Below are 26992 nucleotides of genomic sequence, written 5' to 3' on the forward strand. Positions count from 1 at the left end.
TATAATTATTTGAAATGATCACGAAAATTTAGTTTAATGTTTGGGACTGGTTTACACCCTTTTGCTTTAAACAAATTGTTATGAAGATTTCATAAAATAGAATCTTTTTGTTGATTATTATTTTGCGGATTATTTCTTTGTACAGGAAGCATTGCTTGAAAGAAATTGTCGTAAAAATTTCGTAAAATAAAATATTCTCGTTGATTATTATTTTGTGGATTATTTCTTCTTGTTCATTATTATTTTCAGCATTATTGCTTTTGGCCAATTTGAAATAATGAAATAATGAAAGAATTTATTATTTAAAAATCGTTTTGTCTCAAATGAATCGACATAATTTCTATTTTCAAATAACAGCCAAAAATAAATGATTTCAAATAGTTATTTTTTATTTTTATTTCAAACAAAATTCGCTCAGATCTGATTGTCAGTTGTTTCGATCACTGAATGAAACCGTGTGTATATGCGTATACTAATGTATATCTGATATTGATAACGTATTATATTAATGTATGTCGGATTTAGGTATGGGCTAAGTAGGTTATAACCTAGGGTAGCAGTTTTTAAGGGATGCGGTTTTTGAAAAAAACTCGGCTTTAATTCTATAGATAGTAAAAACGTACGAGCTTAAGTAGTTTTACAACTGATCATTACGAATTGAACAAAAAATAGTAACTTTTCATATATATGTATCATATCATGTTACAATTGGACTAATCATTTGGTGGACTAACCTTGTTATGACGCAAAAAAGGAATGAAATAACAAATAATATATACTTCCATAAGAACGCTAAATCTATAATATTTTAAATGCTTACTCCTTTTTACGGGACAACAAAAATATGTTAGCCTAGGGCGGCAAAAGCCTAAATCAACTTCTGTGTATACAAGTGCATATGTATGTGTTGCACTGTACGTATCAGGGGGCTTCCCCTACCACGTGCCCCGAACGAGAAAATGACAGGCGTGTGTTGTGCGTACGACTTGGGCCGGTGTAGAGGCGCTGTCTTGTGCATTCACTGATTGGATCGGTGGTCACGTGGTCCGGCTCGATCGGACGAAGTGGGGAACTCGCAGAGGACCGAGCGCGCCAGGCAAGGTACCATCGCACGATCGCACCGTCAGTTTGAGTCGGGCCGTGCTATAGTGTGTAGTTTATGAATCTCAATCCGGTCGAGTCGCAAGATTCAAATTCTTGACTTTATCCTGTTCGTGGCATTTGCACGGTTCAGAATCGGACTCGATATCAAACATACCTCGCGACCGAACGAACGAAACGCGACAGTGAAACAATGGACGATGTGTTTACGTGATCAGTGATTTCATCGGGCGAACAAACAAAAGCAAAAGAGAAGAGTGACGACAGATGAACGTGATTGGTCTGCGTTAAACCTTGGTAAGTGAAACTCTTCTAGGGTCCGTTATTTCCAGTTATTTCTTCGTGCGTTATCCGCGCGACCTGGCCACCGTGTCCTTGTCAACGAAATCGATCCTCCCACATTGATCGATGCACGAACAATCAAATTTTTCCGTTCTCGGTACTGGCTCGGGGTACAGACCGCGAATGAAGATAATTATTGATTTACGTAAAAAGCGTGGTTTTATGCAAATGATTATCGCGTGAACTTGTTCTGCGTTTATAGGAATCTGTTAATTGATGACAAGAGAATGAGAACTCTGTGCAGTCAGATTACGATCAATGTTTGAATCGACCCGACGTGCGAATTGATTTTGAGGTTACGTAGGCTTCTCGGTGGCTTGTTATTCTAAGAAGGACATGTTTAAGTTACCCGTCATGTGTTTTCCGGGAAACTGTTAACCTTTAGTTTACACGCTTTATCACGATAGCTTCGTATATTTCACACCATCGAAATTGGCGCGACTAGTTTGGAAGCGGCAACAGAAATGATCGGGGAAAGTCATATCGCAGTTCATTTTTCTTTGGCAGATGGTAAACATTACGCGCAAACAAACGTTTCGAAGCGTGATATACTCGTGCCATGCGAATAAATCATGAAAGATAAGTAATCGTAATATGTACACATGTACATGTGTACACATAGTGTCGTACGTATGTGTTTTGCACAATCAGCAAGAGATTTCACTTGTTAGTATGTATGGAATAACCCAGTACCTATTTTCGTCTGTTTCAGCTAGGCAAATTGTTTTTAAGAGCTAATTTGCGAAAGTAATATTAATAAAAGGAGAACGATAAATTTGGGACAGGGAATATAAATATTGTTCTATTATTGAGCAACAAAGATTGGACGCGCAACATATGGGCCGTTAGTTTAGTTTATGTAATAAATTGATGTTCAGTGATTTTGCCCTAAATGGGTTTATTTTTCTCTAGCTATTATCATTAAAAATAAATATAAATCTGGGAAGCTTCGAAAAGTAATGTGCTTTTATTAATGCTTCGACAAAAAAAACATAATTTAGAAAAAACTGCAGAACGCGTGGACCGATTCCGTTAACTTTGAATAATGTTGTAGAGTACGATATTTGGAACAACTTTTATCTGAAAAATAATTGCCTCTCGGTTTTAGTTTTCAAGTTTGTTGCTACTAAATCGCGATAAATCTATACATCTGTAGCGGCATGTGTAGCATACGACCATCGCGTGTTTTAATTTTCTATGTGACGCCGGGAAGCAATGCATATACAGGGTAAAATGGTGAAGAAGGTATCTTCTCTGTAGAGAATATAGGGCTCGGGGTATATCGTAGATAATATAATTTATAATGAAATTGTCCAAAATTATTAATAATTTGCGAATTTCACTTCTTTTCCAAAAAATCGGGAAGTCACTAAATTGATTTAATGTATAGCTTAATGCCACAAATTCGTTTTACCCGTTTTTACTAAATGTAGTTTAATATAAATATAATATGTACACAAGTTACTACAGTGCAGGTGTCAAAATGGGAAATTCAAGATTACATGTACCGAACATTCTTTGTTTATCGATTAATTGCCGTATCTCTGACATGGTTGGATAATATCTCTGTAATTTACATTTTCTGGTTAGCATTTTTTAGACACTGTCTTTAAACACGAACTTGTAGTGTCCGCGGAATTTCATGCTATATAATTACGCGCGTGTGTTTTACCCACTCTGTTACAAAACCTAGTCAAGATGTTATGAGTCGAATGGGGAAAATCAATGAGCGTAAGGAAAATATCTCCAAGTACTTTTCGTAACTGCACAGTTACAATCGTATCCCCGTAAATAATTGATCACGAGAATATATACCATACTTACCGATTTGTTGGACAGAATAGGATAAATAAATTTAATTAAAACATATTAGCATTATTGTAGTTACGACGTGATAATTTTTAGCAATAAATAATAGTAAATTCGGAAACCATATGTGCACAAGAAATACTAAGGAGTTAATTAACGAAAATTAATTAATTAAATTACACATTAGAAAATGTACCGAAACAGTTATTGTAAATCCTTTACAAAACAAATTTTAAGAATAATTTATTGTGCAGGTGGTTCACTGCTTCACCTTACTATCATAAAAATAAGAGTACAATTGGTTTCATCATTATAATTTTGCTGTACTGTTGCTATAATAATTCTATCAAAACTAGACGTATGATATTTATTGATATTTAAATATTTATTTCCAAAGAAGAAACGAATGCAAATTATTTTTAATATTTTTTTGCGAGTTCTGAAATCACAGTGACGTTTGCTCTCAGAATTAAATTTTTCTCTTTTCACACAAGGATGTAAGCAAGCAGCAACAGGTTTCATGACAGCGCGCTTAAAAGAGAACGTCGAACGTCCTTGGTTTCTCTCAATTGACGTTGCCTCTACCTATGCACGTGAAAATGCAGTGCTAACGTACCTGTAGCACGTGCAATTAATAGTATAAAAAAATTAATAATATAAAAAATATTACGAAATATCAAAAATTTATCGTTCCAAAATATCATAAATACAACGGAGATATCAAAATAACTTAGTTTTTGTCATAATAACTAACTAGTCAAATATCTACTGATTATATCATCTACGACAAAATTTGATACAGAATTATCTACAGTTTGATAATGCTTTTCATGTCGGGGAATTCTGCACAACTAGGAAAAAAAAACTTTTCGAAACATTTTTTCTTTCACACAAATCCAGTTCCTCATTCCAAATACCGCAGAGACATCAAAATGATTTCAGGAACGTTGATTCCGATTCTGCACAGAGTGTCCCATTTTAATCGCTACATGCGATTATCTTCAGAACTAATCGTTACTTCAAAAACTATTATGTAATCAAGTACAGCTACACAAATTCTCTCGTCACCGATTCTCAAGAACTATAAATAATAATAAGTTATAATTGCATCTTCTCTTACCAAATTGACCATTTTTCTTTATAAGCTGTGGGACAATTGGAGAGAATCTACTATATTTTGTTTATGAGTGTATGCTTGAAGCATATATGACAGTCATCTTTATTGTTTTTAATAGTTTTTATGCACGATTCGATGCACCTCAAAATTCTGAATCAAAATGTATTAGAGTAATACATATTACTTTAAGTTAAAGCATTAACTTAATACATTTTTATTCAGAAATCGAGGTGCATCGAATCGTGCATAAAAACTTACATGTTACTGCTTATTGCTTAATACTACTAAGTCCTCTGCTCTTGCTATTGAATTTATTTGATATCGAAAATCTTTATCAACTCATTTGTACCTTTTTTTACAAATAGAAAATAAGATGCTATCTTTATACTTCATATTACCCTATAGAAATGCACGCAAATGTTGTTGTTACCGTAACTAACTATTATAATTTCAACCAAAAGTAATGCTACTTCAATTGAGAATTATGTGAATTAATTAACGATTTCGCAACCATTTTTAGGAAATTACAATTAAGAAGACGTCTACTACAAATACATTTGTGCGGCTACGTATATAGAAGCATGTTCCCACTCCGTGGCTAGATCCTTCGGGATCTGTTTAGATTTCCTCACTCTTGAGGCCACGTGCACCTCAGACCATATCGTAAAACTGTAAAAGACCCTAGTTTCCGTCATCTTTTCCGAACTCTCTTACTTCCTAAAATTGTGTTGCCGCTAACACGCGTGTTAAGCTTTATCATTACGTTTGTCTTTGTTATTAATGAAAAAAGTTGTTCATATCAAATATTTAAATAATCATGCTAACAGTTCTTAGACACTTAATTTATTCTGATGATAAAAGTGCCGTGTCAGTGAATTACGTTCATAAATAATTGTAAAGTGCTCCGTATTTTATTATAGGCGATAGTATCATTTCTCCTCCAGATATAGAAATCAATTTGTTCAATGCTCTATTTAATGTTTCAAGCAATCTGGCAAAGTATTTGGGGCAAAAAGCCCGTGCATATCTTATCTGTATGCGTGGTTACAGATAAAAATCGAAAATTCTTTCTACCCTATGTAATTTCACACAAGTGTTCGAGAAGAATAAAACATCGTTAGAGAAGTTTCTCCAATTTTTCGATTGCAAACCACGGTTGTGAAAGTTTAAAAAAAAAAATACGAACATGTAGTTGACTAAGTGAGTCACCGTAATTTGAAGTTTTTGAGGTTGTCGGGTAATCGGTGGTCAATGTTATAAACAGAAATCATTAGTAATCAATGACAAAATCCCGAAAAGATGATGACGGTGATGTTTCGTCAAACGTGTACGGTTAGATCGAACTCGAATAAAAGTGATAAGATCAAGTGCTTCATCGGTGTGTACTCAAGGTATCTATCTCGGCTACATCTTCAAAATCGTCGAGTGGCTTACACCTAATAGTCTGCAGATAACAGGAGGTAACCCGTACCCGAAGTATCACCCCACCAACGTGTACACATTATAAAAAATCTGTTTCCAATTCAACGAGAAAGCGAAATCAATCGTTTTGCGATTACATACTTATCTCTGCATAATCCTACCACTGATCCGTTTAAGATGCTATTGGCTCCGGAACAATCAGCAGCTTATAGCAATAGTTTAAGTGATTTGCTTTATTACGAGGAACCAAAATCAGCCGAAAGAAATTATTTCAGGTTCCCAACGGCTTGCACGCAGTTAGCGAACACGTGCGTCTCCAGTGCCACAGCCCTCGAGTATCAAAGTAACAACTATATGTAGAGAGCCAAGTCACAGCAGCCATACCTGGTCGCGTCCGTCCCCGAGCCCCCCCGAGTCGCAGAGAAAAACTATGCCCAGCGGCCATTTTCTAACCGTCTAGGGGGCTGGTCAATAGTGGGCCGTCTTCTACCCCCATGAAATTTATAGTAGGCAGTGGTCGCCTCGCCAAAAAGGGGCACCGCCCAAGGGCAAGTTGCCTAATTGGACAAGTATGAGTCCACCCCCGTGTACATTTTCCACATAAAAGCATGATAAAGCGTCTTAATGATATATGCGTCGACGTTTAAGATAGTCCGGCAAGTTTTACTTGTCCATAATAGATATACAGGATATTACATAATTCTTTTAATAGCCGAAATGAGGGGTAGCTGAGGTCATTTGAAGTAACTTTTTCCTTTGCGGAAATGCAATCCGCGGCTTTGTTTACGAGTTATTAACGAAAAACACTGACCAATGAGAGGCGAGGGCGCGAATTACAACGTGGTCGATCGATCGAGTGAAACGTGCTTCGATCATAGAGCGCGATAGAAGAAGGGGTGCTCCGTACAGCGTTCGAATCAATGAACAAGTCACGGTGCGTGAACTTCCGAAATTTATTTTGTTACGTGACAGTGATAATTTTAAGAAAGACGCTATTCATCCTTGTTTCAGAATGTCTGAAGAATATTTACTAATTTTTCGAATCCGAAATAATAAGTAATTAATCGTGACGGCCGTTTTAATTTTCTTGTGTGCATGACACCTCGTGTGTAACATATGAAATTTTTAAGCAAGGTGTACAGTGAAGATTAACAAAGTATGTTATTTAATTTAAATAATTCCGTGTCAGAACATAATTCAACGAACGATTCGCAAAACTAATTTAATAATAAGTAATCGCGTTAAGAGATGTATGCGATTTTTTTGTTAGAGAAATATGAAGAATATTCACCCATTTAGTTGTAAATCCACTTCATGCACGGAAATGTGTGCAAGAGGATAGTGCATTGATCTCGTACAATTTATGAGGAACTGCACAGCTGACGTGTATCGGACGGTGACGAAAAGAAGGATGTTTCCGGGCAGGTAATTTCAACGTTCACTTTCACTGCATTATCACTAAACACTGATCACTTATCAATAATATTTATGGACAAACTTTCCTTGGTTAATATGTATGGTCCTGAAAGGAGCCGATCGTTTTATGCGACGCGTTCGAAGTTCTCACTGTTAACGACACGTATGTACCGCGTTGACGGGGACGAACTGCAGAAGACTGACTCGATAGCCGACATTGTTTCGTTTTCCTACGAGTGAGTTTCAACTGTTTCCCATCGAACGCGAACATTCTCGGCCATCGTGCTAGTCTTCTACAGTTCGTCCCGTCAACGCGGTATGTGTTTCTTAACAATAAGAACTTCGAACGCATCCCATAAAACAATCGGCTCCTTTCAGGGCCATACATGTTAACCTAGGAAAGTTCGTCCATAAATATTATTGATAAGTGATCAGTGTTTAGTGATAATGCAGTGAAAGTAAACGTTGAAATTGCCTGCCCGGAGACATCCTTCTTTTCGTCACCGTCGGATACACGTCAGCTGTGCAGTTCCTCATAAATTGTACGAGATCAATGCACTATCCTCTTGCACACATTTCCGTGCATGAAGTGAATTTACAACTAAATGGGTGAATATTCTTCATATTTCTCTAACAAATTGCATACGTCTCTTAACGCGATTACTTATTACTAGATACATATGAAATAGTGATCCCTGGTAATTATCGTAGTAAATCATTAAAATATTCCTGTATATTTTGGAATCTTTGAAGAAAGTTCGTGCAAAGTCTTTGACTCTAGTAAACATAAATCGTGACACGATAGAAAGCGTATTGTAAGTTCGAAGAGATGTTAAGTATTTTTACACGAAGAATGCTATTTCCGACGAAAGTGACATTTATATCAGCTTCTGATCTAACATCTATTAATAGATTTTCAGTATACATATATACTCTAGATTTTATATCAGTTAAAGGTTCAAGCAATTAGGAATTTGTGCATCGACATTTGTCTTCAAAATTATCTTAACATTTCTCAGCTAGAAAGATAATAAATAGTTTTGCTATGAATTAGTACAATGATTTGTAAATTACAGTAAATGTTATTCAATCCCATGAAAGCACTTCGCGATTAAACTAACTGCGATTAAATAATGTTTAAAATTTTCGTTTGTCTCCGAAAGTCCGTATCCACCATAAAACGTAAACGTCGACAGTAAGTGCGCGTCAAAGTGAAAAAAAATAAAAATAGTGTCAAATAAAAAATTAAAACGAAATAGTGTCAAATAAAAAATTTAAAAAAATAGTGTCAAAAGAATCTGAAGTTTTTCTGAACTTTTAACAATAATGTTATGGTTCGGAATGATAGATACATTTTACTATGACATTTCATCCAAGTATGCATAAGCTTTAAGTTAACTAAATTACCTAAGATGTTTACTATATCGTTAGCAACAAAGAACATGAAATATATGTTACATTATGGAAAATAATACTTTTATGGAAAATTGGCGGTGGTGAATGTGACGATGTTTGGGAGACAAGGAGAGGGGAAGGCGTTTCGTCCGGGACCCGACAGAGGACTCATCAGTAAGGCTATCCTAGCGGGTCTTTGCCTTAGCCGTTGGGATGTCGGTATGAAGGACAAAGTTTGTATATACTTGCGGGAAGAGGAGCCATCTGCTGGCAGGTCTGGAGGTAGCCGCCATAATCATACAATATTTTCCACCATATGAAGGCAATCAGAAGTGTTAAATGATCCCTACTAGTAGATATAATTTTGTCTACTAAAAATTGTTTTACTTTGTTAAATCCGCACACAATTTTTGAACATCCTATCTCTGCTATAAGTAATTTTCAAGTACATAAAACTTCTATCTGACGCTTGCACAGTAATGTGTGAGAATGGAGGACAACCAATTTATTAATTATACAATTAATTACGGAAAATTCGGAATTGAATTTTAATACTCGAGTCCTCTATTCATTGCCTCTCAGGTCATTTTGTCTTACATTTTTAATTTTTGTAATGAATTGAAAAACGTCTAAGAAAATTGTGGCACTGATATCGTCTCTCCGCCTTTAAACGTGTTCAACTTTTGACAATGTTATAAGCAAAAATGGACATGTAAATGTTAAAACTGAAGGAAAAATGTGAGAGGAACGATTTTCGTATTTATGTTTAATATACGAAAATCGCTAAAAAGTGTGCACCGGTTATCGAAACAGAAAATTGGCATAACCATTTTCGATTGACAATCAAACAGTTTTTATTGTTTCCATTTCACGTTCGACCTACGTGAAAGCATGTATGTTCTCATTCTCATCAGAATGCTCATTTCGTCTTGAGCAAACATGCGTGTAAAGGTCATTAGCCCGGATCTACGTCGCGTAGAACAGTATTGCGTACAGAATTCGATACGTGATAAGCATATACTCTCTTGACGTACTGTCGTATAACACATGCATATAATAATCTTTCCCTAACTGACGCTCAAGTTGTGCACAAAAATGGACAATTTGGGAAGAGGAGCTACGATTATTCGAGCCTTGCAGCTTGTTTTTATAATTGTTGACAATTCGTAATTGTAAAAACAAACTGCAAGGCTCGAATAATCATATCTCCTCTTCCTAAATTATCCATTTTTGTGGACAATCTGAGCGTCAATTAGAGAGACATTACTGTATTTCCTATTCTTATGTTTTCGCGTGAATGAAATTTTCAGGTATTTAACTATTATTAGTATTTTAGGTGTCCCCTGTATTGTATAATAATAGGACAGCTACTATAATAATAGGCAGCTTTTTATGTAAATTCGTGCCGTGCGAAACAAAGGACTGCATTACTAAATGCAGAGTGACGAAGCAACTTGATCACTTTCAATATTTTACATTATTTATTATAATGTAAGCAAATGTCGCAATAGAACATTTTCTGGTTTTATTGGGCAAATATAACGATAAAGGAAAAATTTATTCGTATTCGCAGATTCTATGGACATTTTTGAAGAGGAGACCGTCCAATAGTTGTCACAGAATAATGTTCCATTTTGTTAATGTTCCATAATGTTCAAACGAATTGAGAAAGTAACAACCAGTGTCGCGTGGACGATATGCCTTGCTGCCACGCGACCATCGCTCGCTTACCTCAACTCGGCAGTGCCGTAGCTACGCGGAACCGAAACTCACAGTATGTACCGTCCCACGGGGTCCTAATCTTTTCATAGATCTTTTTACAATGCACCTTTTACATTATTACACTTATTGCTACTTTAGAACAATTTCAATATTTAATGCACGAATACGAATCTCTTGTCGATACACATGAAGCTGGTGACAACAATTGTGCATAATTCTTTTCATTTTTCTACCGAAAAAGTGTAACAAGTGCATTTTGAAGGATATAAAGTATGTTTCTCATCGTTACAGTTGTTATTAGGTTTCAAAAATTTTAATATCAAATGTATGAGTAGTATTTAAATGCAAATCTCTTGTTAATATTAAATTGTTAAAAGGCAATCATAATTACTATTCATGAATTGTCGAAGTTTTAATTATTATTTTTATATAATTACATCATGATCTTAAATACGACAATATTTGGAACTTATTAAATGGATTTGAAAACAACGCAGTCTATTTAGATTTCATTTGATAATACTTATTTAATAATTTTATTGCTGGATATTTGTGAAATATTCCACTTCTTTTGTAGAAAAATTTAACAAAATCATCTTTTAACAGTTTCGTACAGACAAGAAATTCGTATTGGTTCTATAAATATCGAAATTATTCAAAAATAGCAATAAGTATGACAATTGGAAAGATGCTTTATGAAGAAACCTATGAAAAAATGAAACACCATATATAAAAAAATATTAAGGGCTCATGGTGACGGTAACGTAAGGTTCGATTCCGCGTAGCTACGGCACTGTCGAGCGATGGCCTCATGGCGGCAACACATCGTGCATGCGTCGACGTTTGATATTTTCCCGATTTCTCTGAATCGAACATCGTCCTGATGCGGTTATTGGACGGTTTCCTTTTTCAGAAATGTCCATAAAATCTGATGCTGTGTAGTAAAGTAGTGTCAGACGAAGAACTTTTCTAAAAATTAAATTTTTAGGAAAAAATTTATAAAAAGAACTAAAATTATGAAAATATAACGTGCAAAATGCGCGCTACAACTCTTTTTGAACTTTGATGGATATTTACAACTACTTGAAATAAGATGAATTAAAAATTGAGTACACTGATATGTTCGGTAAACTCTCCTCTATTTTTTAAAGGAAGTCTAATCTTTTTAATGTATTTAGTTTGTACGTCTTGTACCTCTTTTCACGCAAAAAGTGCCATTTTATAAAAATTCATGTTTTCCAAAAACTGAGGGTGATAGAGCAATTCTGCTTCCAGATTCGTCTTTTGGATGACAAGCTCTATAGGGAATATTTTTAAATTTTTCCATTTTTGTTTACAAGCTGAGGGACAATTGGAGAGAATTTACTGTATATGGCATTGAACACGGCCTCAATAGTTAGGGGTAAAGGGCGCATTGTCATTTTATTAAAAACAACACGAAATCTCTTTAAAAGTAATAATGCGCAAGATTTACACATTTCTTATTATAATTTACAGTAAGCAAGAGGATCAAAGTTGATATTAAAGTAGATAAAAATAAGACGCAGAACGTTTACTGAGATAAATCAGTGAATAGTACACCTATTTTCGACACCTGTGTAGGTACTTGAACAAAAATAAGCTACAGATTGTTTCCTAAGATAGATTAACTAATAGTATAGCGGTTCCCGATAACGTGTAGATATTCGAAATTCATAGACTGTTGATTCATTTAATTAACAAGCTATTGAAAGCTATTTTGAAAGATTATAAGATCGCACACAAACACACGCACACCACACCACACCACACATGATCTATAAATGATATTTGTTGTGAAGGGGAGTGCGATCGTACAATTTTATCAATGCGCAGATAACGCTTTAGTCTGTACAATATACAGGGTGTTCCATAATTATGTTAACACCCAGAAGAGGATGATTCCTGAGGTCATTTGAAGTAACTTTTTCCTTAGCAAAAATGCAATCCGCGGCTTTGTTTACGAGTTATTAACGAAAAATGCTGACCAATGAGAGGCGAGCTAGCCTAGCGCTCGAGTCAATCAGCTTAACTGGGCTTCGACCTCACGCTGGCTCGGCCGCTTTGCGCCAGCTGTGCTCGTCTCCCATTGGCCAGTGTTTTTTTTTTGTTAATAACTCATAATTTTCGCTAAGAGAAAAGTTACTTCAAATGACCTCAGGAATCATCCCTTCCCGGGTGTTCACGTAATTATGGAACAGCCTGTACAGGACAACTTCAAAAGTCAAGTCCTGAAACAGTCAATTATCCCAGCAAGAAAGTACTTTGGAAAAAACTGTGTTAAGACAAAAAAGTGTTGAGATTTAAAAACTTATATTTAATTGTCGTATCCATTTGACCTTAAATAGGAGGGTCAAAGTCACGTTAAGATTTAGCGTGACTTTTTGAAATGGAACGTCTGCTTTTGTATAATGTGTTCCTTTAAACATGTTTTCCCACCCTGTAGAAAATTTTATAAAAGCCTTCGCAACTATGAGCTCTTACGGCTATACTTTTAATCTAGTTTACATCCAATCAAAAACTTAGTTTTCCGGATTACGAGACATTTTTGGGGCATCCTGTACACTGAAAGATTCCGATAGAAGGTTTCGCCTCAAACCCTGTTCCCGAAGTTGCTGTACAATTTCAAGCACTGAAATACAAGAAAGACTTACGATGACACGCCAGCAAACAGTCGTCATTCTTTCAAAAATTGTCAAAGATTGTGCAAGAACCAGCTTCAAGTAGGAGAGCCGTAATCAGTTAGAAGAGAAATTATAGCATAATTGACGGAAGAAAGCCAAAATGACAACATAAAATTTCGACGACGATCCAGATGTTTAAAATGACGATCATATTATGAATCAATAGTATTGTGTGAGTAATCCATTTCATCAGAAAATATATTATTACAGTACTCTCTCTCTCTCTCTCAATAGTTCTACTCAACAATCATGTTCGTGACCATGATAATAATAATATGTATTTTAAAAGCAACTCTCCTAACATAAAAGGATTATACACATGTTTTATTGTAGAAGGATGTAGTGTGTAAGGAGCAACTGTGTGTTGTTCGTTTGTTAGGAATTGTTATGGGGACTTCATTTTGTAGAAATATGTTCCCCTCATATGTTCCCCTCATGTCCGAACTATTGGGAGAAAATGCTGTGTAATTCAAAAAGACAGCCAATACAATATTATATATGTATATAATATACAATATTATTGTAATATGTAATATTAATATACGTATTAATATTGTAATATGTAATATTAATATACAATATTATTAATATTGTAATATGTAATATTAATATACAATATTATTAATATTGTAATATGTAATATTAATATACAATATTATTAATATTGTAATATGTAATATTAATATACAATATTATTAATATTATTATATTGTAATTGTTGAGGTGCGTCGTGTGAGCACCTGATATCGTTATTCCGCAATATTAACTATCTATCGGGTTGTAAGGCCGACTACGCTGCGCGACGGAATAGGACGATATCGTTGTCCGTTTACTTAAAAATGAACAACTGTTTTACTTAATAGTTCGTGAATTGATAGACTGAATGAGACGTAGACTAGAGTGACGAGCGATGTTGAACGATATGAACGAGGTTACGCAGGAGTAAAAAATGACTGGACGAGGTGGTCAAGAGTTCTCGTTTTTATATGTTTCTCGCCGAGAGAAAAGTTGAAGATCATTGGTTGATCGCGAGGTGGAAAGGGACCTTAGGAGTCCCGGTCGTACCCAGTGTCACAGGTAGCAAGAAATCCCGGAAAAGGCGACCGAAGGGATGCGTGCTGGCGACCCTGTCATAAATTAAGGAAATGTTGCCGATGAAGTGTGCGTTATCCGAAATTGCAGAAATTACTTTATTGCCGGAAAAGAGACGGCTCGAAGGAATTAGAAATTTAGAAACTGCAGGCGAAGGCTCTACGAAATTGAAGGACCGTCAATTTGCCACGCTGCACCGAAGGTTCCCCGTAAATAAACTGTTTTTTAGGGATTGAAGAAAGGTAGTCCGTCCCGGAGAAAGTCGGGCGGGCACAGCTGGAAAATTCCGTTGCAAGACGGAACAGTAATATAGTTTGAGATTCAACCTTATCAGAGACTTCTCCAGGTCAGCGGAAAGTGAAGAAAATTTCCAAAAAATAAAGGGAAATTAATTAACACTTATTTATACAGAATTCGATATTCTTTCATATTCTGATATTAAAAATATAGTATTTCATTTAAGGAAAGAAAGTGGACTTTCAAATCTTCGAAAATACCACCACCTATAAAAAAAATAAAAACACTACGTTGTACCTCTTTAAACCATGCAACTTTTGTATTCAACATTTTTTTGTCCACCGCATATTTTGGAAGTTGCAGGATATGTGCAAGTTGCGTGAACTATTCTATATGTATATTAATCACAAATGTTAAGTTTTTTACAAAAATATATTAAAGACCGTAATGAATGAATTTTTAAAAAAATCCGTTACAATGATCTATCGAATCATATCGAATGTATCAAATACAGTATTATTTGCTCTAATACTGTAGCTCGTTCACATTAAATCTGACCTTTTAAATATTTGATTAGCCTTTTAAACTTTCGTAACGATTAACATGTAATTTAACCGCCATCGCGAACTATAACTAAATTTTTAACACATCATACTACTGTTCTGCATTCAAAGCTAGAACATAGTTAAGACAAAACGTGAAGGAACATTTTTTTTTTTTTAGAGATTATGGCGTTTGCTCTTTTCTAGGCTGTACTTCCGAAAGCGGACCACACACGATTTGACTGAAATTTTGCAAATAGCTTCAGTTTAACATGAAAACAATGTTCGCCAGAAAGATTTTCCGCGACCAAAATTTTGCGAAAAATCTTTTCATTATTCTAGTGTCACTCCCTGTAATTTGGAAAAGTTCGCTTTCTTTGATTTCGCTGAAATTCTGAAAACAGATACACTTTAGATAAAAACGTATGCGAGAAGAATTTTTGGTGATTCTCTTGCAATTGAGTTAGGTCTAGGTTAAGTCGTCAAACACTGTTTTTATATTTAAAAAAAAGAATCTGTTTTCAGAATTTCAGCAAAGTCACGGCTTTGGATTTTTCAAAATTACAAGGAGCGACATTAAAATGATAAAAACGTTCTTTGCACAATTTTAGGCCTTAAGTTTCGTGTCGCGAAAAATCCTACCGGTAAACATTGCTTTTATGTAAAACGAAGTGCGACCAGTTTTCGGAAGTTTCGCCGTTTTCTCGATACTATTGCATTTTTCTGCTATAAGTGGACGAAGCAATTCTTTGTTCATTCTTAAAAATGATTTCCTATCATAGCAGATATATTTGCTCAAACCCAAACCAATTTCAATTCTGTACCTCGTCTTTGAAGTAGTAGTTACTTGAAAATGTCGTAAAACTGATTCCCACCCCTCTCTTTCAAATAAATATTATTCAATGCTCTCACTCTGTGATGGTACATCTCACATAACGCATGGGACATGATCACGCTTCTGTGCGTAATCGGTTTCCCGAGAATTGGCAAGAAATGTAAACAAGGCGTTCGTGTCGTCGACGCTACGATTGGTTGTTGACCGTCGATATTCGGGAATGCTATCGAGTGACACTTGAAAGAGGACCCTCCTATGACGCATAGAAATACATACATAGTATTCCACATCTTAATTTGTACTTTCATTTGCCTCTTTATTTACATTATAATAATATTATATTAATAATATATTATATATATTATATATATATATATATATATATATATATATATATATATATTAATATTTAATTAATAATATCATCATACCAGTAAAATGAAATTTACTTCGATGAGATCGAACGAACAGAAGCCACAATAAATACGTTATCATGAAGTACGAACTATGTACAACTATACACCGCTATTCCCGATTTTCGTAATCCTATCAACTCGTGCAAATCACCATAATTAAACACGGGAACTTCATTAATTCGTGTAAATTTTATTTTTCAGCAGGACAGTACGGGCTAGGATTCGTAAAATGAGACATCTATGGTGGATTATCTTGTCGATTGTCATTGTCACGAGCAATGGTGACGATGTTCAATGCCCTCAGCACTATTGCAACTGCAATCAGAATACCAAAGGCGGCACCGAAGTACGCTGCCTTACAATAAACGATTCATACATCGTCATAAACGTTATACCTATCAGCAATTCTATTGAGGTGAGCATGCACGACTCAACAATACTCTGCGAGGAGGATCTACGGAGTCGAATCTGCGAGAAGACAAAAGGAAAATTCTAAAAAGAAGTTATCGTAACGATAACGCAACTGAATGAAGAGGCGTGATAAATTTTCGTCTAATAAATTGTTTGCGATCGCTGTTATTTTATTAAATAATTGAAAAATAACGTAAAGGTTTATTCTCAAAAAATGTAAACTTCAAATCTCAAGCGTCATTTAAAATTCACACAAGGGAAGATTGGTAATTAGAAACTTACGAAAATTGGAAACAACACGGATACGTAATAGTTCCTGCGATGCCTTATATTGTCACGAATATTTAAGAAAATATAAAAGTGGTGGATGAAAAGTTAAATTAGAAGGTGTAGTATACATAGCGTGTCTTACACGTCTTATTCTTGGAATACCTCAGAAACGCGGTGGGTTTTAGGATACCTTACTATACTTTTATACTCAGAATACATCAATCTCTCAAAATCCAACATAAAAAACTGGACATTTCATTTAAAGAAACAATGTTGACTTCTATATCTCCTCTAAGTAACATTTGAAGCAGCCGAGATATTTAAGTGAACAGAGTTCGTGGGACACGCTGTATATGTGTAGCAAAAATTGAAACGTCAAAGATTTCGTGCCATTGGGCATGGTTAATAAAATGTAAAAATTTCTTTGGAAAGGGGCCTTCACTCTTAGAATATATTTTAGCAGAAATAAAGTGGTTCCATTATCAGTATCGTATGAACTACATTTGGTGAAAATACAAATTTCTTCCCAATTTACCAACTGACAAGTAAAGAATTGAATTTAATTGTAGTTGCTAAGGATTGGATTATAGAACTTGCGTATATACATATTTCTGAATGTTTGGATAATTAGATATACTTGTAGCATGCGTGACTTATTTTGAGACCATCTTGCGTTGGGTACTACAACCCCTGACAAAAAGTACTCGTTCACCTTTTGAAAGGCAATAACTTTTTCAAAACACCACTTGAATTTTTTTAAAAATGTTAAAGGTACTATTTTGCAGTGCAATTACTAAAATACTTTTTAATTTTGCTATTAATTGGAATGAGACAAAAAAAAGAAATACTTATTCTTTAATTTTTTTATTTGAACCTAGGGTGATAATTTACAAAATGCGTTTTGTAGGCCTTAAATGACTTATATGCATACCGAAAATGTTATAGAAATTGGTTGACGTTGTTATGAACTGCAAGCAATTGAAGATTGTGAAAATCGCAGTTTTTTGTGAATTTATACCAAAAGCGAGTAATTTTGTAGCTTGACAATGCATCAACCGATTTCAATGAAATTTTCAGTTTGCATATAAGTTATCGAGATGTACAAAATACATTTCTTAAATTTTCGTTCCAGGTTTAGATAAAAAAGTTAAAAAAACATGTGTTTTTGTCTTCTGTTGTCATTTTATGTAATAGCAAAATTTAATCAAAAGTGTGCTGGTCATTGTACCGTAAACTAGTCCCTTCATAATTAAAAAAATATTCAAGTCACATAGACTTGTTCGAAAAAAGTTATCGTGTTTTAAAAGGTGATCAAATACTTTTTACCAGGTATTGTATTATTTGTACCTTAAATTTTAATAATTTAATTTTATGCAAAGAATAAGTGACAAATAGCAATTTCTTTTGCTTGTTTCTATTAAAGAGGATGATTTTCTAAGTACAAATTTGATGCGAGACTGTCTTTACGGTAATGACGAGGTCGTGGTTGATTTAAATGAAAAATATATTCCTTTTATTTCAAGTTTTTTTTAAATTTCTTTCTATCCGTAGCAGTTTCTACCACGAGTCACTAAGGATAATTCCCCTATTATTAGTTATAAATTCTTATATCACTTTATGTTATTAATTTTTGATAAAATAAGTTAGCAAACCGAGGAAGAAACATCACCTATTAATTTCATTTTATTCTGTAATATATATTTGCAGTTTGCATATTTACATATGTGCTGTTCTTAAGGTTAAACACACATCTTATTTGCAATACTTAGGCAAAGAAGACCTTGTAAAAATTGCTCTGATCAATCCAGCGAACAATTCGTTCCTCGGATTTCCAATAATTTCTGCACAATACAAAATTATGTTTGCTTTATTCCGTTACGCTGATCTTTTGTGTCTTTAATAATTTAAACATTTAGAAATGTTTTTAACCTGTCCATAAGATCTCAATAAATTTCAAATAATTTACCGGAATTAAATTTCGATCATAAGATTCATTGATTTCTTTATTTTCTGTAGTATTACGAGCAAGAACTTCCTACTTTATGTAATATACGACGTAACACAACGTGTGATTATAACCAATTCCAAGGTAAAAAAAAACAATTAATAATTCAAACAATGGTAGTATAGTTACATAATGTAACGATTTTAATTTCCTGTAGTAAATTTTTTTTTGTTTCATATTGAGGAATATAGATCATACATATATACAGAGTGTCCCAAATTATTGTATAAGCGGAAAATGCGAGGTTCCTGAGGTCATTTGAAGTAACTTTTTCTTTAGTGAAAATGTAATCCGCGGCTTCGTGTTTACGGGTTATCAACGAAAAACAGTGACCAATGAGAGGCGAGCTCGCCTAGTGCTAGGCGACTGAGCCGAGTGGAGGAAGCACAGTTCAGCTGATTGGCTCGGTCGCCTAGCGTTAGGCGAGCTCGCTTCTCATTGAGCAGTATTTTTCGATAGCTGGCTAAGAAAAACCATTCTATGTAAAATCTCAATACGATTTCAAAAGTACATTTTTGAGGTTTCAAAAATATTTTATATTAAAGGTGCTACTTATATTTCAACGCAGAAACGTTTAACATTACATAATAAATATACAGATTAAGTGGACAAATTCAAGTATAACTCAGTTTTTCATGGAAAAATCGTTGACAGCTCAATTTTTATTTTGTGCGACATTACTCCACATTACTACAAACAATCAGACAAAAAATTGACAATACTGCTTTTGATAATATCCTTCGATAAAATTAATATGTCGAAGGCGACAATTTTTGTTTTCGAGAAATCTGTAATTTTCTGATTTTTTAAATTTAATTTTTATTTCTTGTAATCACGGCTTGCAACCGAAAAAACTGATGAAAATATTCCCCAACATTCGGTTTGTAATTAAAAATAGGCCAGATTTTTTTACAAAATTTTAAGAAGTCGCCGAAGGGGGAAAGTTGACGAAAAAACGCGTGATCTAATTTACCCTGCAACTACCCTTCCGGTCAACTATCGAACGGCATAATATGCGTTGAAATCGAAATGCGTCAAAATGAAATTGACCATCTTATTTGTATTTACAATGTTCAGTTACGGAGTATGAGCTGTGGAGAAAGTTTTGCTAGCATTGTTTTTAAATTTTAGGAGAATTTAAGTTTAAGTATTTAGGAAGTCTCAAGCTTCCCTATTATCCACAAAAAAATATCTTTTTCCAAGCTCAATTGCCATATTATGCCTATTAGATATGTCCCCTTTATAGTATAGATAATGTTAGAAGAATTGACAATTTTTTTTTATTAAAAATCGGAAATAACTTCTCTTCGCAAGATCCACAGATATCTTTCGGTGTGTGTTTTTCTTGTCAGTAAAATATAGGGTGTCTCAAAATTATGGCACTTCTGGGAAATGTGGGGTTCGTGAGGTCATTTGAAGAAATTTTTTCCTTAGCGAAAATGTTTTATGAGGCTTTGTTTACGAGTTTATTAATGAAAAACACGAGCCAATCGGAAAGCAAGCATTATGCAGCGGCATTTTTCGCTCCTGGAAGTACCATAATTTTAGGACACCCTGTATTCTTGGTTGATTTTTCTCATATTACACCAATATTAGCGGGTAAATGGGTAAAAAATGTATTCTAATTTCATAAATTTCTTCAAATGCATTAACAAATTAAAATAGCAAATTATATTTACATGCATCTTGTACATGACTGGCCATCCTCATTAAAAAATACTGTTTCAGATACAGTGTTTAAACTCGGCGAAATGGTCGGACTTCCGTGTGCCGAAATTGTTTCCTACCCGAAAAGTGGATTCTGTGTTCTTCCAAATGTGTAAATTGCCTACGAACAAGAGCCTAGCAGATATCGCGCACGAAATTGGCGCGCAGGATGTGGAGACTCTAGCATTCCAATCTTACGCTGACAAGAGCATGTACCTGACCAAGAAACACCTCGCGGGATTCCCAAAATTGCAACGGTTGATCCTGTCATCGAACAATTTCAGCGACCTCAGCAACGATTTATTCACAGACATGCCCGAGCTCACGTGGCTCGACTTGCGAGCAAGCAATGTCCACCTACGGTCGGACTTGTTCCAAAACTCTGTCAATCTGACGGTGCTCGAGTTAGCTCAGAATAGAATAAGCAGTATAGAACCAGGTGTATTCGATAAATTGACGAAACTGACGTTGCTCAACTTATGGCAAAACAGATTGACGAAGATCGAGCCTGGCACGTTCGACAAGTTGACTTCTCTGCAGTCCTTGGATATCAACACAAACGATTTGACCACTTTGCACGAAGGTGTTCTTCATAATCTTAGTAATCTTGAGGTTTTGAATTTATCCGCAAACAACTTTTCGTTGTTGCCGGAGGGTCTATTCCAACAGAACAAAAAATTAAAGACCGTGAATATGTATGGGAATAAAAGAAATATGACAACTTTTCCCAGAGGGCTGTTTGCGAATCTAACAAAACTAACGTCGGTACAGCTCAGAAGCAACGGTTTAATTACGGTGCCGGAAGATTTGTTTCGAGGTTCCACCTCAATAATCAAAATCAATTTGGAGGGAAATTATCTTGCGTCCCTTCCAAAGGATATATTCAAAGGACTGTGCAATTTGTCGACGCTAAATCTCAACTTCAATGAATTGACATCGCTGCCTGATGAAATTTTCGCAGATACAAAGTCTTTAACCAAGATTGACTTATCAAAAAATCATATTGTTTCAATATCCAGGTAAAATATTAGCAGCCTAGTGTTATTTCAATTGCTACGAACATATCCAATTCTAAGTTACCGATTGTAATCAAATTTGACACACACACACTCTCTATTCTTTACAAAAATATGATTCATTTTTGTGTTATAACGTTCTCTTTAAGTCCATTAGTTTTCAGGACATCGTTATTCATTGTTTTTTTTATCGTTTTCAAAACGATAGTTATTTATCTCCTAAACATGAAAATGTACAGCTACAATCTACATCAGTACAAAATTTCATTACAATCGATGTCCGTTGTTAGATGCATGGTTACGTGCTTAGCATGTTTTCCTAACAGACTATTCAAATCATTACAGGCACTTATTTAAAGATTTGGTATCACTGATCGTATTGAACATGTCACAAAATCATTTACAAGTAATCGAAGACACAAGCTTCAAATCTTTGGAATCGCTAAAAATTGCCAGTTTTTCCAACAATTTGCTCACGTTCAATAATTCTTTGAATGCGTACCATGACGAATATGGGAACAAATCACCGTTTCATCATTGCTTCTCTCTAGAAGAATTATACCTCGATAATAATAATATTTCTGAGATATTTGGTGATTGGACTATAACCAGCTTAAAATTGAAAATATTGGATTTGAAATACAATCGGATACCTTATATTTCGGTGAGTATACACATTAATTATGTCTACAATGTGCTATAAGTTTGAAATTCTATATGCAATATTTCAGAGTGAAGATCTGCAATTCACATCAAATGAGATTAATGTTGATCTGAGGTATAACAATATAACCCACATCTACTTACACAGTCTTGAAAAGATAGCAAGTACTCAAAGAATCGCACGTCCTGTAGTGATACAAGTGGAGGACAATCCAATAGCTTGTGATTGTGATTTGTACGATTTACTTCGTTATTTGGAAGGAAAAATGCACCCCTATGTTCAAAACTATTTTCATATTATACCAGGAAATTTAATATGCCAAAGTCCAAAATGGTCAATGAATATATCTGTATCGCATCTAAAATCTGAAACCTTGAAATGTGAAGTAACGAACCCATGTCCAACAAGTTGCTCGTGTTGGGCAAAACCATACTTGAGAGCTTTCTTAATTGATTGCTCCTACAGGAACTTAACAAGCATCCCGCGCAACATTCAATTTCTACCACGTCACAAACTTGAATTAAATTTTGAGGGTAATAAATTAACTCAACTGTTACCCCTAACAGGCCTTGGCCTAAGCAATGCAACAATATCGAAGCTGCTTCTGTCAAATACAAGTATCTCGAGTGTACCCTTGGATATATTATCATCCGATCTTGAGGTGAGTTTATAATTTTTAAATTTCGTATTCTGCATTATAAAGTATAAATATAAATGTATTAAATGACTTGTGATCAAAATAATACTGTAATGCTATTAGTACATCTACATGATTAATAATACTGACGGTACTACACGTGTCATTAATACTGATAATATTGGTGATCAAGTATCAAAATACATATTAAAAAATACTAATGTTTTTTTATCTTATATTTAAATTTTGAAGTCATTCTATTCAGTATATTATATTAAAATGTTTCAGGTTTTAGAGCTACATTACAACAATATTAGCAGATTGAACTCTGATGTCTTACAATTCATGAGCAATTCTACAAAGTTGCAGAATATTACGCTTTATGGAAACCCGTGGGCATGCGACTGCGATGCTAGAGATGTTCTAAATTTCATTCAAACGGAAGTTACTAAAATTTCATTATCTTCGCTGATTAAATGCAGAGATACGACCATTCCAATGCTAAAAATGACAGCTACCGACTTTTGTCCTGCTGAAACCGCCATCATTATAGGAATCTGTTTAACAGTAGCAGTTACTGGAATGTTAATTGGTGTGTTAGCAGCACTGTACTACCGATATCAAAATCAGATTAAAGTTTGGCTATACGCGCATCAATTCTGCTTGTGGTTAGTAACCGAGGACGAATTAGACAAGGATAAATTATACGATGCTTTCATAAGTTATTCGCATAAAGATGAAGAGTTTGTTGTGAACGAATTAGTGACCAAGTTGGAAAGTGGTTCCAGACCGTTCAAACTGTGTTTACATTTCCGGGACTGGTTAGCGGGAGAATGGATACCAAATCAAATAGCTCGTTCCGTCGATGATTCGAGGAGAACCATAGTCGTATTGTCACCGAACTTTTTAGAAAGTGTTTGGGGACGAATGGAATTCAGAGCCGCCCACAGACAGGCCCTCAGTGAAGGCCGAGCGAGAGTTATTCTAATCCTATATGGTGAGATTGGTGCTATCGATAATTTGGATTCAGAACTTAAAACCTATTTGAGCATGAACACCTACGTAAAGTGGGGCGATCCTTGGTTCTGGGATAAATTGCGATACGCGCTACCGCATCCGCCAGAATTGACAAAGAGCAGGATTAGGAATAAAATTTTTGAAAAACATCAACCAACTATACAAATTAATGGTGACAAAAAGGAACTCATTTATCCAAATAGTGACTCGATAACGCCACCTGCGGCAAGTACTCCTCCAGCAGACACTATTAAAATATTCGAATGTGACAACGTAAACGAAGTTCAAAGGGAAAGCTTGGAAAAACAAAATGTATCGAATAGTAATGTCACAGTTGTCATCTCGCCTGAACAATTGATGAAGAATAATTTAATTAACACGGTACAATGTACCATGGTATAATATAAGACAAATATGTATATTACATAAGGACTGATACAAACCTTCGAGACTGAACTTGTTCAAATCTTGTATATTATCTTACAATAAGTACTATTTTATGAATTTCAATACTTAGAAATAATAAAATTTGATTAGGATTTTATTATACTATTTAATTCAATCAGTACAGCAACAACTTAGTGACACAATTGTTTCGAGATATCAGCTTCAAGTTATTAAAGTAATTTCAGTCTCGAAATTATATTATACATTTTTTGAATGAGTGAGTGAATGGGTATATATCTTTCACTAATACTTATTGATTGGTATGTCATGAAATGCTAAATATTTCTTGTTATATTTATTTTATGGAACAACTCATTTTCTGCATGTTTTCAGAAGTTATCTAATTAGTTAATAAATAATACATATAAATGTACAATGAAGACAAGTAATACGTAAAAATTGGAGGTATTTAGATATAAGGAAGCCAGACCGTTGTAAACACGTATTTTTTTTAATTTTATATTCATTCGAGTTAGGATCATTTAAATAAATTTTTAGAATAGATAGAACGCATAATAGAATCACTAGAAGTTAAACAATTTCATACTACTCAGGAAAATGTTTCATTGCTATGCGCTTGTAAATTTAATGTTCAATTTTATATATATGAGTATATTCTTTTTAACAGTGTAATTTAGTTATATTATATTATCGCAACATATTGTAATTACATTAGCCAAGAAACTGAATAAAGAATCTCATTGTAAACTGTTTATTTGGCATTAAATTTGACTTTGTTGTATTTTACTCTCAAGATTAATTTATTATAAAATTAATATTAAACAGAAGTACCTGACAAATAAATATTCACGGATATTTTGTGAAATATTGTGAAAGTCATTACTAGACTGCGGATTTTCATGCAAAATAAAAAATGTTTAAGTTACTTGTCAGGAATGTAAGTCAGATGGAAGGGTCTTTCCTTTGTTAATAATGTTAATAAGGTGTATGTTCCATGCAAATGTTCTTAAATTCTTTTGGTGTTTCTACGATTTCGTTTTTAACCCAGTCAGTTTTTGTGAAAATGCATAAAATCTGCAGGCTAATTACTACAAATGTACTTAATGTTTTAGTTACCGTAAGTAACCATGTAGCATGGTCAATTTTTTCTAAAAACTTGGGCGGTGTATATTATATGCAGAAATAAAAATACTACTACTGCAACGTTGCGTAACAAAAGTAAATAAATGCCGCATTAAAATATTATAACAAAAATATGAGTTGATTTATGTTTGCTCCACTTTTTGGAAAAAAATAAAAGTGACTTCCAATTTGTGATCTCCTTGACAATGATAAACGATATCCTCACGAATACGAGTAATAATAAATAATTATACGAGTACAAGTACGAAAGATATATTTCGAATATTTTTTCTTTTCAGCCAAAGAAAATTTTCTGTTTTCTTATTAAGATAAAATAGTATCCAAGTGTTTCTACTTTAGAATTTAGACGATCATGGACTAATAGATGCGTGAAAAGTCTTTATACTTTATGTTTGCATTTAATACTTCTGTTATAACTAGGCAGCAGTTTTTATGTATTTATGACAAACTTTAGTTATAGTTTAAAATAGTAGAACGATTAAAAGAATTTAGGAATGTTAATGTATTATTTTTTATCTATCCAAATTATTAACGAAAGAAAGAACTTTCTATTTAGTTTTCATTTCTTGCAATTGATGCAAACACAACAGTGTAGTATTTTTTTACCTATAAAATACATTGCTGAAGGTTATAGAGAAAACCGTGAAAGATATTATAGAAGCCATATATCTACTTTAGAAATGTCGTTAACAAAATGTCACATACATTAAAATATAATAAAAATAAAAAATGAAATATTCTGTTTCATTTTAAAAGACTTACCCATAATAGCTTCGGTTCTCCAATTCCTATAGACTCTGCACATGTGAATCTCACCCCAGATGTATAGGAAGCTTATATGAAAATAAAAAAGTAATAATTTTATTTTTGCTACTAATAGTAAAGACGTTGACTAGTCGTATGTATTACTTACTATTTATGCACTTATCGCCATTCGAATATTGTAGTCTTATAACATCTCTGCCATAATCAAAAATAACATTAGCCAATGATCCATAACCATTGCTCTCTTGACAAACAGCAGAACCATTGCAAAAGGTTCCCCCTCCACATATATTTATGCTATAATCTTTTCCTTGCTTGCTTTTTACCTGTAATTTATTTTTTAATAGTTTATTTCATTGTGTCAATAAGCACGTTTAGCTAATGCCTATTCGAAGACTAAATTTCCTATTTTTGAAAAGTTATCGATATTTAAGCTGTTACTTAATTTAACCTTGACGTAACCTTCACTGTTGTGAAGGAGAGAGTGACCTCCTGAAGTTTGTAGCTGTCCCACGTTTTTTAATTTAAAAGTTATGAACAAAAGTCTACATATATGCATGTGATCTTGGTTTTGATAGATGTTATAGCGGACACTCTCCGAAATTAAGCGACCGTGGAGCGGTCGGCTACGTACGCATGAAATAATACTTTTCTAATATTTTTTCACATTTAATTTTTCTACATTTGTTACTATTTCAAATGTATGTTGCCGGTTATCTTACGGCGACCGGATTACCAAGTCTAACCCAGACCAACATACTTACTTCTAATTAAGTTATAACAGACAATTTTTTTTTCCTA

The 26992-nt window shown here is 34.1% G+C and overlaps 2 protein-coding genes across 6 annotated transcripts in view; one reads left to right on the forward strand and one right to left on the reverse strand.

Moving 5' to 3' along the window:
• Positions 1–26992, reverse strand: part of Lerp (lysosomal enzyme receptor protein) — a 54444-nt gene that overhangs the window by 22831 nt on the left and 4621 nt on the right. For all 4 annotated transcript variants that reach the window (XR_013037026.1, XM_033469412.2, XM_033469411.2 and 1 more), the window contains exons 12-13: positions 26340–26517; positions 26189–26259 (exon numbers count right to left, since the gene is read on the reverse strand). Coding sequence is in view for 3 of the 4 variants with exons in the window: in XM_033469412.2 (XP_033325303.2) it covers positions 26189–26259; positions 26340–26517 (249 nt within the window). In the remaining variant the exon portion in view is untranslated. The remainder of the gene's footprint in view (positions 1–26188; positions 26260–26339; positions 26518–26992) is intronic.
• On the forward strand, positions 1101–25035 carry Tl (toll like receptor). 2 transcript variants are annotated; one of them, XM_033469409.2, is made up of 6 exons: positions 1101–1398; positions 16350–16563; positions 20563–21560; positions 21903–22221; positions 22289–22882; positions 23147–25035. In XM_033469409.2, exons 2-6 carry the CDS (start codon positions 16378–16380, stop codon positions 24275–24277), a joined length of 3228 nt encoding a protein of 1075 aa, XP_033325300.2. In that variant the 5' UTR covers positions 1101–1398; positions 16350–16377; the 3' UTR covers positions 24278–25035. The 2 variants fall into 2 exon arrangements, with proteins under 2 accessions (XP_033325300.2, XP_076384543.1); XM_076528428.1 differs by having other exon boundaries at positions 16353–16563.

Source organism: Megalopta genalis, chromosome 1 (assembly GCF_051020955.1).
Source record: "Megalopta genalis isolate 19385.01 chromosome 1, iyMegGena1_principal, whole genome shotgun sequence".
Classification (NCBI taxonomy): domain Eukaryota; kingdom Metazoa; phylum Arthropoda; class Insecta; order Hymenoptera; family Halictidae; genus Megalopta; species Megalopta genalis.